The 12,371-nt window shown below is 42.1% G+C and overlaps 1 protein-coding gene across 4 annotated transcripts in view; it reads left to right on the top strand.

Moving 5' to 3' along the window:
* LOC140731727 (adenine phosphoribosyltransferase) overlaps window positions 1-8,631 on the top strand; it is a 40,506-nt gene extending 31,875 nt beyond the window's left edge. For all 4 annotated transcript variants that reach the window (XM_073053453.1, XM_073053454.1, XM_073053451.1 and 1 more), the window contains 3 exons: window positions 1,371-1,517; window positions 5,190-5,285; window positions 8,464-8,631. In XM_073053453.1, the coding sequence (XP_072909554.1) occupies window positions 1,371-1,517; window positions 5,190-5,285; window positions 8,464-8,624 (404 nt within the window). In that variant the 3' untranslated portion in view covers window positions 8,625-8,631. The remainder of the gene's footprint in view (window positions 1-1,370; window positions 1,518-5,189; window positions 5,286-8,463) is intronic.
* The last annotated feature ends 3,740 nt before the right edge of the window (window positions 8,632-12,371 follow it).

The raw sequence follows: 12,371 nt of genomic DNA, 5'->3' as shown, positions 1-12,371 counted from the left end.
TTCAATTTTTGACTATGTTTCTAGAGTGCTTTAGGGAATTTGATCTGAAGCACATTGTAAAGGAAACTCTTTCTGACCTGCAGGAAGGTATGAGCAGTTTCCATCACTGGCACTGAAAAATTCTGGACATGAGAATGTGAATCCAAGAGGCTCAGAACCACTGGGCTGATTCAGTGATTCAATAGCTCAATCTGGTGCTGAATGGTGTAAAATGGTGCCTTCATTATCACTGTTTGTTATCCTTATTCCCAGCGCCGAGGCCCAATTATTCTCAGCCAGCAACACTGGGCAGGCTACCAGGCTCCCAAAACAAATACACTCATCTGAGCTGTCATGTGGGAGGAGATCATGAGGCAGAGAGAGAAAAATATCAAGGATGGGTTCAAACTCTCCTTGAAGAACTACAAGATCCTTACTAGACCTGGTAGAGTCTCTGGCTGAAGACTGCTCAGAGAATGAGTAATTGGGATGGTGTTAAACATCTCATGGCAATGCAGTGTGAGCAATCAGATGCCCTTAGTAGGTAAACGAAGGGGTGTCCAATCACATAGACTACCCACCTGCTTCATTAGCCACCACCAGCCTCTTCCCTGAAGAAGAGACGTCAAGCTGACCACGTCTGAGAGAAAGGGAGTTTAGTGAGCCCAACCGCTCAGGATGAAGCAACTGGCCCAGTGACAGCACTGGGAGAATCAATGGTGGCTTCACTGGCAATCCCAGAACCCCAGAGAACTGCATTGGAAGCACATCATACTCAATTCAGAGGGACTTCCTGAGGAGGAGAGTGGGAAAACTCCATGTCGTTGTCTTTCAGCAGCATCCTGACCCTACATCAGGTGCCTTGTAGGAAAAAAGCTAATAGTTTGTTTCAGAGTGTGATAATGGTAATCTCCTTCTGAATGTTCAACAATAAATCTTGGTCATCTGAAAAATAACCCAGATTTGCAGAAACAATGCAAAGCAAATACAATTGTTCTTTGCAGAAGCTATGGAACTATCTTGAACACAAAGCGCAGTTTGACTAGAATACAAACTCTTTATTTAAGCCAAGTTGTCATAATACACCTAAAAGCAGGTCATGCCAAATATAGTTCTGGTGAAAAGTCTTGGGATGTTTCACCATATCACAGGTGAGCTGTGAATACAAGTGTTTGTGGAGGAAGCAAAGATGGGGCTTATGCCAGGGTACTGACAGAAGGGAGACACTAACTGAGGTATCAGGTGTAACATTTCTAAATTCACATTTAGAGAATAGACACAAGGTCAAGTCTATTTTCAGGGGGTTTCAAGCATCCAGCTGAGGGGAAGTGTAAGCTAAAGACATGAATTCAGCAAGGACCACTAAGACTCAAATCTATTTTACATTTCAGGAGCAGCCATAGCAAACCGCCTTGGAAAAGGATTCTTAACAATTCGGAAAGAAGGTCACCTCTGTGTGGAAACTAAAAGAATGGCCTACTCTGACTATACAGGTCGACAGAAAGTGATGGAGATGCGCAGTGATGTCGTAAGAGCAGGTTGGCATTTGGAAAGGTGTATTTCAAAATATTCTTGGAATGTGAATGTCCTTGATTAGTATTCATACCCATTTTGAGTGTCTTTAACTGAATGGCTCACTTTCCTTTATAAGTCAACCATTTTAGCATGGAATTAGGAGCAATATTTCAAAATTCAAAGTAAATTTATTATCTAAGTACATATATGTCATCTTATACTACCCTGAGATTAATTTTCTTGCTGGCATTCACAGTGAATCAATAGAATCAATGAAAAAACCCATACATCAAAAACTGACTAACAACCAATATGCAAAAGACAACAAACTGTGCAAACACAGAACAGAAAATGGAACAAAATATTAATCATTATAATAATAAAAAATAACAAATGAATATTGAGAACACAAGTTCTAGAATCCTTGAAAGTGAGGTCCATAAGTTGCGGAATCAGTTCAGTGTTGGGGTGAGTGAAGTTATTCCCTATGGTTCAAGAGTTTGATGTTTGAGGAGTAATAACTTCTTGAACCTGGTGGTGTGGGATCCCTTTCATGACGGCAGCAGTGAAAAGAGAGCAGTGTTTGGATGGTGGAGATCCTTATGGATGCTGCTTTTCTGTGACAGCGCCCCTTGTAGGTGTGCTCAATGGTAGGGAGGCTTTATCTGTGATGGACTGGACTGCGTTCACTACTTTTAGGAGGTTTTTCCATTCAAGGGCATTGGTGCTTCCACTTCAAGCTGTAATGCAACCACTCAGTACTCTCCACCACACTTCTATACAAGTTTGTCAAAGTTTTTGATGACATGCCGAATCTTCGCAAGCTTCTAAGAAAGTAGAGGCACTCCGTGCCTTCTTTGCGATTAGCACTTATGTTCTGGATCCAGGACAGATCCTTTGAAGTGATAATACTGAGGAATTTAAAGTTGCTGACCCTCTCCGCCTATGATTCCCTGATGAAAACTGGTTCATGGACCTCCTGTTTCTTCTTCCTGTAGTCAATAATCAGCTCTTTGGTTTTGCTGACATTGAGTGAGAGATTGTTGTTGTGGCACCACTCAGCTGGACTTTCAATCTCCTTCCTATCTGCTGGTTTGTCACCATCTTTGATTTAGCCAACAACAGTGGTGTCATCAGCAAATTTAAATAAGGCATTAGAGCTGTACTTAGCCTCACAGTCAGAATTGTAAAGCATGTAGACCGAGGTCACAACAGCAGGTTTTCTTCCCTGAATTAACTTCTAGATTATTGGTCCTGGGATAACTATTACACTGCTATAGATAGCACTATGACACAATCTGGTTACAATCACAACAGAGAAGTTTGCTGCTAACTTAAACCTTTCTTGTTTATGTTCTGGATTAATTGGAGCCAAAATGAAGGAATGGAGCACAGTCAAGTGTAATTTCTGCAAACTGCAGATGACACATCTTTAAAATAAAACCAAAAATGCAATTGTATTTCAGATTTCTACCCTGTGCATTTTTATTGTTTGACAATTACCATTAACTTCCCTGCCGCTTTTCTTCCATAATTCCAGCTTTAAGCTCTGCTCCTCGATGAGAGGTTTCTGCCGTCCCCTTCACCTCTTCACTCTCCATTGTTTCGATTTCCCTCTTTGTGATCAAAACTCAGATCCACAGCCACATCTCTTGTTGAGTAATCATTCTGCAGAGGCCCACGTCAATGCCATCCGTCAAGTATTGACTCTGTCTACACATCTTGCCGCCTTGGGAGAGTAGCCAACATACCCAAAGCCCCCACCCGCCTCAGTAATTTTCTTTTCTCTCCTTACCCATGGAGGAAAAAATACAGAAGCTTGAGAGCACATCCCACCAGGTTCAAGGACAGCTTCTATCCCGCTGTCATCAGACTCTTGGATGGATGTCTCAAATGCTGCAAGATGAACTCTTGTTCTCCCAATCTCCCTTGTTCTGGCTCTTGCATTATTTGTCTACATTCACTACACCTTCTCTGTAACTCAACACCCTATTCTGCATTCTGTTTTATTCCTCTTTACTACCTCGGCGTCATTATGTATGGCTCTATCTGTCCGGATGGCATACATACACAACGGTTTAACTGCGACTTCAAACTTCAAAGTACATTTATTATCAAATTATGTACTTTACATACAAACTTGAGATTTGTCTTCTTACAGGCAGTCACAAAACAAAGAAACCCAATAGAACCCATTAAAATAAAGAATACCATCAAACACCCAATGTGCAGTAAAAAAAGCAAATCATACGAACAATAAAAGTAAGTGAATAACATTCACAGCTGAAAATGATTCCACAGCCGCAAGGCCAGTCGCAGCCAATCCGGGAGCCTGTTACTTGCAGGCCACAGCCTCAGTTCAGCGCAGAGACAAGTAAACTGAGCAGCAGGTTGAACAATGGCTCATCCCTCGTCCCCGGCCACGACTCCCTGACCTTTTCAATCTGGCCCAGTGCTTAAATTGGTCAAACCTCACTCATTTCTCATTCTCAGACAGGTGAGGAAAATGGCAGGTCATTCCTCGTTTCTGGGCCCAGGCCGTGCCTTCTCGCTTTGGCCCGTGCATGCCACGCCGCAACCGTCCTGCACTTTTGAGACTTGAGTTCACACTGCAAAAGTGCCAGGTTGCACAGACAGTTCAAACGCTCAACTCCAATGGGGGAAGTTACAAGCTATTAATTGCAGTGATCATTTTCAAGAAAAAATGTAAATAATAAAGTAATTAATGGTTGTGCTAACAACAACACACACAAAATGCTGGTAGAACACAGCAGGCTAGGCAGCATCTAGGTTAATATAATGGTTGTGCTTCTTGCCAGCAAGTTGTCATTGTGTTTTACCAGCACTATCTTGGTACATGGGACAATTTTAAACCATTTCCAAGTGTAATAGCAGCAGCTTACATCTCTCTTTCAAATTGTACTGTTGGCATTTGAAGCAATTATATGGTGGCAGGTGTAAAGTGATAGTTCTGGCAAAGTTTTATATAATATGAAAAGAGAACCAAAAGTTCTAAAAGGAATGGCCCGCTATTATAATTGTCCATTTCAATAACATTGATCTCTAAGTGTCAATATTGTTTCAGTGTTTGCTCTTCTGAGCAAGCATGGAACTTACTGACACGATAAAGCTCTGGGGATTCTACTTTCCTCACGCATTCCAAAGACATGGTATTTGATGGATTAATTAGGCAGTTGCTCCTGGTGTGTAGTAGGAATCTGGGAGTTGCGAATGGAAACATGGAGAAAATAAAATGGGGTTTCTGCAGGATTAGTGCAAATGGATTTTTATTTTATTTTAGTTAGAGATACAGCGTGGGACAGGCCCTTTGGCCCAACAAGCCCTGCAACCCACCTCTTCAACACTAGCCTAATCACAGGACAGTTTATAATGACCAATTATCCTACTAACAGATACATCTTTGGACTGTGGGAGGAAACCAAAGCACAGGGAGGAAGCCCACAAGGTCATGAGGAGAACGTACAAAATCCTTACAGATATTGCAGAACTGAATTCCAAAGTCTGACATCCCAAACCGTAATAACGTCGCGCCAACCACTACGCTACTGTGGCGCCCAATTCTTAATAGTGGGTCAATGGGCCTGTTTCCATACTATTCTGATTCATCACTAAACACAGTTTCTTTGCAGAATAACCACTCATCTCAATAGTACTTCTGAAATTTATTATTTCAGGTTTGCGAATCCTGTTGGTGGACCAGTGGATTGAGACTGGAGGAACGATGGAGGCTGCAATAACACTCATTGAACAGGAAGGTGGAACTATAGCAGGTAGAAAGAAAACAGCTGATAGATCAGTGCTGTACATGGTACATCTTTCATCATTCTGATGATTAAATGGAATAGCACCACGTGTGATAATATGATATGAACCGTGAGCCTTAAAGGATATCCTTAAAAGAGGACATTGATGATATTCATGCATTTAGATCGGAGATTCCCAACCTTTTTTATGCCACGGACCCCTACCATTAACCAAGGGGTCCGTGGACCCCAGGTTGGGAATCCCTGATGTAGATGTTGTATAGGTGGCTAATTATGTCTGGTACAGGTGAGACTCTACAAATCTTCCAGCCTCTCAAATATCACTCCACTCTTTAAGAAAGGAGGAAGGCAGCAGAAAGGAAATTATAGACCAGTTAGTCTGACCTCAGTGGTTGGGAAGATGTTGGAGCCAATTGTGAAGGATGAGGTAATGGAGTACTTGGTGATACAGGACAAGATAAGGACAAAGTCAGCATGGTGTCCTTAAAGGAAAATCTTGCTTGATGAATCTGTTGGAATTCTTTGAAGAGATTACAAGTAGGATAGATAAAGGGGATGTAGTGGATGTTGTATATGGACTTTCAGAAGGCCTTTGACAAGGTTCCACACACTACATTGCTTTCCAAGTTAAGAGCTCATGGTATTACAGGAAAGTTACTAGCATGTTTAGAGCAATGGCTGTCAGTAGGAGTCAGTGAGTAGGAATAAATGGACCCTTTTCTGTTTGGCTACCAGTGACTAGTGGTGTTCTGCAGGGGATGGTGTTGTGACCTTTTTTTAAAAATTCAGTATATCAATGATTTAGATGATGGAATAGATAGCTTTGTTGACAAGTTTGCAGATGATACAAAGATTGGTGGAGGGGCTGGTAGTGTTGAGAGAACAGGTAGGCTGCAGAAGGACTTAGACAGATTAGGAGAATAAGCAAGAGAGTCGCAAGTGAAATACAATGTTGGAAAGTGCATGGTCATGTACTTTGGCAGTAGAAATAATTATACAGACTACTTTCTAAATGAGGAGAAAATCAAAATATTTGAGAGGCAAAGGAACTTGGGAGTCCTTGTACAGAACACCCTAAAACGTTCGCTTGCAGGTTGAGTTGGTGGTGAGGAAGGCAAATGCAGTGTTAGCATTCATTTCAAGGGGTCTAGAATACAAGAGCAGGGATGTGATGCTGAGGTTTTTTAAGGCGCTGGCGAGGCCTCACCTTGAGTATTGTGAACAGTTTTGGGCTTCTCATCTAAGAAAAGATGTACTGGCATTGGAGAGGGTTCAGAGGAGATTCAGAAGGATGATTCCAGGAATGAAAGTGTTATCATATGAGGAGCATTTGATAGCTCTGTCTCTGTTCTCATTGGAATTTACAAGGTGGGGGGGATCTCTTTGAAACCTTTTGAATGTTAAAAGGCTTAGACAGGGTAGATGTGGAAAGGATGTTTCCCATGAGTGTAGGACAAAAGGGCACAGCCTCAGAATAGAGGGGTGTCCATTTAAAAGAGAGATGCGGAGAAATTTCTTTAGCCAGAAGGTGGTGAATTTGTGAAATTTATTACCCCAGGTAGCTGTGGAGGCCAGGTCATTGGGTGTATCTAAGGCAGAGCTTTATAGGTTCATGATTGGACACAGTATCAAAAGTTAAAGGGAGAAGGCCAGGAAGTGGGGCTGAGGAGGGGAAAATGGATCCGCCATGATTGAACAGTGGAGCAGACTCAGTGGGCCAAACAGCCTAATACTGGTCCTATGTCTTATGGTCTTTCCAATTATTATATTTCACCCAAAGCCTCGTCCAATCTATTTTATGCACCATGCACTTCATTTGTCAATTTAATATAATGAATGAACAGAATATGACTCTTGCAATTGCACACATGCCACTGAAGATTTCATTATTTCACAGGAACACTCTTGGGAGTAAAAATACAGTCATCAAGTATCTAACAAATGGCCTGAGACAGAGCCTGTCCGAATCCTAACATTAAGGTTAATGGTCTTCTTGCAACAGCTCCACTCTAGCCCTCCCATGCCATGACAGCCCCTGTCCCTGCTCCACCCACTTTGGTTATGAGGAGTAGTAAACTATGCAAAACGTGCATCAAAATTCTTGGTTAATTTTGTGGTCGCTCACGGTCACTGCTTATCTTAGGGTATGGGAGACATGGAGTAACAATGGAAAGAAGGGTAAGAGAGACAAAGGAATTATTACAAGGAGGAAAAGGAGAACCTAAACCTCTTTAAGCTAAAGTCTCGACTCTCATACACACCTTTGAGTCATTAAAATCATAGATTCTTTATCATTAGTCCAAATGAAGGGCCTCAACCTGAAACAATGATTGGCTATTTCCCTCCACAGATGCTGCCTGACCCAAAGTTCCTCCAACAGTTTGTATTTTGCTACAGATTCCGACATCTGCAGTGTCTTGTGTTTCTGTAATCATAGAATCAGAATCCAAAGAAATAGGCCCTTTTGGCCAGCTTCGCTCTTGCCAAGTGTGATGTCTACTTGCCCTTGCACTTAGCAAGCATAAGATCTGTTCCCCTAAAACTTCCATCCAAATCACTGATAAAAACGCTGTCAAGTAATAGTCCAAGCATAGATCGCTACATTAGCAACTGACCTCAGGCAGACTGCAGCCAAACTAAAGGTAATGTCCCTTAGTGTGCAAAAGGAAGGCAGGCTTTCTTTAGGGTCAAATTGCTTCAAAGGTTGCATAAGTGTTAGTGGAACTAAAACAAGTTCTAGATGCAGATGCGATGTTCCAAGCCCTGAGCTAAGCAGGGTGGAGAGGCACTATTGATTGATAGGCCAGCTAGCTTGGCTCATTAGCTCTCTAGGACTGATTTCTTGTCAATTTGCACTGAAGAGGGATAAATAGGAGGACATCCCTTTGGAAGAAGAACGTGCATGATACAACACCTGGTTTGCTATTTGGAACCCCTCTGCATGGTGAAGAGGTGGGCACATCACAACAAAATAAGCCAAAAGGGCTGCAAAATGAGGAATTGGAGTATATCCATTTGGCCATTTAAACATTGCTCAACATCAGTGGTGTTTAGGATACAATAAAAGTAAAACCCCACAGTTTTTTTCAGAAATAATGGAAGTTGATATGAGGTGACCGAGTCTTACAGGTTACAGTCATCTTGCCTTTCTGTTCTTTGAAGATGTTCTTTGTTGCCTTCTCAGGTATTGCTGCAATTTGCATTGAGGACACGGAGGGAGGAAGAAAAATTAAAGAGAAATACAAATGCTCAACTTGTGTCCCTGAGCTCCTGCAGCCGCAATGTAACAACAAATACCTAGAGAGCTTTAAAGCCTTTGAAACTAAATGTAATAAAAAAAAGTGAAGCATAACATGCATCATGAAGTCTCTCTTACTGATCTGGACACAAATAACGCTCAGGAAAAGCAGTTCGAATGCACAGATGAAATAAGATAAAGAGTCTATTCTTACTTGGGCTGATGCTAGAGAGCCTGAAACATTCATCTTTCTACTGATAGGTTTTTTTTTTTGTTAAGCTTTTACGTCATTTATTGACCTACATTCAATCTTGGCTGACATTGTCCATCTCTATAATTTTCTCCTTGACCATCTCCACCTTTTGTTCAGTCCCATTTGATTGCCTTCCCTCCAGAATCTTCTCCCAATTTTCTTCCTAGCAGCATCACATCCATCTGATCATCTCCCCAGGCTTCCTCGGATCTCCTGATGATTTAATACCACCTCTTCCCATCACACTACCATCCTTCCCCCAAACTCCTCATGTTCCCTACTGATCATCTCCCACCCAACCAGCTCAATCCACACTTCAATTTTAAAGCAATACCCACTCACACAATTCATTCATTAATTATGTGCTATGTCATGGCACAGATGATCATGGTCATTCCATGGTTGTTCTTGGCAAATCTTTCTACAGAAGTGGTTTGCCATGGTCTTCTTCGGGGCAGTGTTTTTACAAGACGGGTGAACCCAGCCTTTATCAATACCCTTCAGAGACTGTCTGCCTGGTGTCAGAGGCTGACAACCAGGACTTGTGAGATGCACCAGCTGCTCAAACAGCAATCCACCACCTGCTCCCATGGCTTCTTGTGACACTGATAGTGGAGTTAAGAAAGTGCTACACCTTGCCCCAAGATGACCTGCAGGGTAGCAGAGGGAAGGAGTGCCTTACACATCCTTTGGTATAGACTTATCTCTAACCTGCCAGCCAACAACACAGGGCTTATTTTATCATATATAGTTGCTTGGTCTTTATGCATGGCAAATTACTGGAATGTGTCCTTGTCCCAAACTAGTGCATTTGCACTTACTGTCCAGAGTCACAGTAAGGATTTGGCATGCAAGGAGCCAGTTGGCTATGCTCATAAGTAACAAACCAGTCCAATTTCCCCACCGTTTCTCAACATTCTTGCAGTTTTTCATTTAATCTTCCAATTTCCCTTTGAATGTATTATCGAATCTGCCCACACCACTCCCCTAGCTGTGCAATTTGAAATCTAATCTCTCACATACATTGGGTACCTTTGCTGATACATTCATTCTCTCCCCTTTTCCTGCCCTGCTTCATTCCATCCTGCAGTTAGACATTACCAGACACTGCTGTGCAGTATGTGGATAAACATGGAAGTTTCCCCTCTTTCTGAGGGGTAAAGTTTGAGTAAAAAGGACTTTGTGCCCTCCCCTAATTCACTCCACCTGTCTCTAAACATCTAACAGTTCACCCTGCATAGTCTTCTGTGTAGTCTCACCCATGATGTGATGACTCTTATCAATTTCAAAATGATCTTTATTACAAGAACAGGTATTGTTTTACAGGAAAGTAAAAAATGGCAAGTCCTTAAAAATTAGGATAAAAATGAATAATGCACTGAAGATAATACACCAACCATAGCAACCACACACATTGAGGCTTCCATCAGCACAATTATCTTAAAAGCAACTATTCTGTCCCAAAGTTGTCACTGCTTCATTCAATTCAGTTTTGGATTGATGCTCTTCACTTTCAGTCAAAGGGAATTAGTTCCTAAATATTTACTCTCCTAACAGAAGTCAAATTAAATCAACTCTTGAAAGTCCTGAACGTATTTGTTTCAGATGTTATACACTGTGACTTAATCTCGTTCCGTCAATGGCATTTTTATAACTAGCTGACTGAATTAGCAGTGACTTCCTAAATTTTTGTGCTTACTATTTCTATATATTGCTACCCCTCAATGGATGTCAGTTGTACATCTGCCAGACTGAAATAAATATAAAAACACAGGTTATTGTAGATATTGGTCCAGTAAGAACTTGATTATTTTAAAGTCCACTATTTACATACTGCCAAAGGCTGAAGTTAAGCAGGCACTGTATGTATTGAGTACCAAAATCAGCAAGCAAGAAACAACTTACCCCGACGCCTTACGAATTATTGCCAGGGACTTCAATCAGGCTTCTTTAAAGCGATCTCTGCCCAATTATCATCAACATGTTACCTGCAGCACAAGGGGTCTCAACACACTTGGCCACTGTTTACGATTAGGAATGGCCCTCGTTTGATCCTGAGACCACATTTCGGGAAGTCTGATCATCTGGCTGTCCTCCTCCTACCTGCATGCATGCAGAGGCTAGCGAGTAAAAATCCAGAGGAAAGGGTAACAAAGGGGTGGTCGCGGGAGGCAGAGAAGCAGCTATGGGATTGCTTTGAGTTGGTAGACTGGGTCGTGGCTATGGACTCATCATAGGCTCTGAATGAATACGCCATGATTGTCACGGACTTTATAAAAAGTCATAGATGAGTGTGTCTCCACAAAATCATTTAAAATCTTTCCCCAACCATAAGTCTTGGATGAACCATGAGATCCACAATCTGCTAAGGGCCAAATCAGTGGTATTCAGGTCTGGAGACCAAGTAAAATCAAGGCGTTTAGATACAATTTCTGGAAAGCCACCTTACGTACAAAGTGCCAATTTTGTACCAAACTTGAATCACCGAAGGATGCTCAATAGCTGTGGCAGGGCTTGAATGCCATTACCTCTTACAAAGTGAACCTAGGTGACAACAAGGTTTCGCTCTCAGGTGACCTCAATGTCTTCTATGCTCTCTTTGACCATCAAAACACTGAAGCACCTTCACAAACTCCAACAGCCCATGACCTCAGTCTCTGAGAACATCCTTCAGGAGGGTAAACCCATGGAAAGCATCCAGCCCAGATGGGTTACTTGTTACTAAAGACCTGTGCTGATCAGCTAGCTTCTTAATCTTTCACTTCGGCAGTCTGAGATACTCACCTGCTTCAAACAGGCTTCAATTATACTGGTGCCCAAGAAGAACATGGTAACTTACCTCAATGACTATCATCCAGTAACATTGGAAGCGCTTTGAGAGGTCAGTGATGAAACATATCAACTCCTGCCTGAGAAAGGACTTCACTCAACACTGGAACATCTGGATAGCGGATCTGCATGCATCAGGATGCTCTTCATTGACTACAGCTCGGCATTCAATACCATCATCTCCTTAAAACTAAACAATACACTTCAAGGCCTAGGCTTCAACCCTTGAGCAACTGGATTCTCAACTTCCTCATTTGCAGACCTCAGTTGGTTTGGATTAGCAGGAGCATATCCTCCACAATCACCATCAGCACAGATGCACCACAAGGCTGTGTGCTTAGCCCCCTGCTCAACTTGCTTTATACTTATGACTGTAAGGCTAAGCACAGCTTCAATGCCGTATTTAAGTTTGCTGATGCCACCAATGTCACTGGCTGAGTCAAAGGTGGTGACAAAATAGGCCATATAGGAGGGAAATTAAAAATCTGGCTGAGTGGTGCCATAACAACCTCTCACTCAATATCAGCAAGACCAAGGAGCCGATTATTAACAACAGGAGGAGGAAATCGGATGTCCATGAGCCAGTCCTTATCAGTGGATCAGAGGCGAAGAAAGCCAGAAACTTGAAATTCCTTGGTTTTAGAGGATCTGTCCTGGATCCCATAGGTAAGTGCCATTATGTTACTTATGTGCGTGACCCAGGAACTGACTGGGTTCTGCAAATGAGGAAGTCAAGGATCCAGTTGCTCGAGGAAGTATTGAAGCATTGAAG

This window comes from Hemitrygon akajei, chromosome 8, assembly GCF_048418815.1.
Source record: "Hemitrygon akajei chromosome 8, sHemAka1.3, whole genome shotgun sequence".
In the NCBI taxonomy this organism is placed as follows: Eukaryota; Metazoa; Chordata; class Chondrichthyes; order Myliobatiformes; family Dasyatidae; genus Hemitrygon; species Hemitrygon akajei.
The sequence above is the reverse complement of the archived record's forward strand: the minus strand, read 5'-3'. Positions and strand labels throughout refer to the sequence as shown.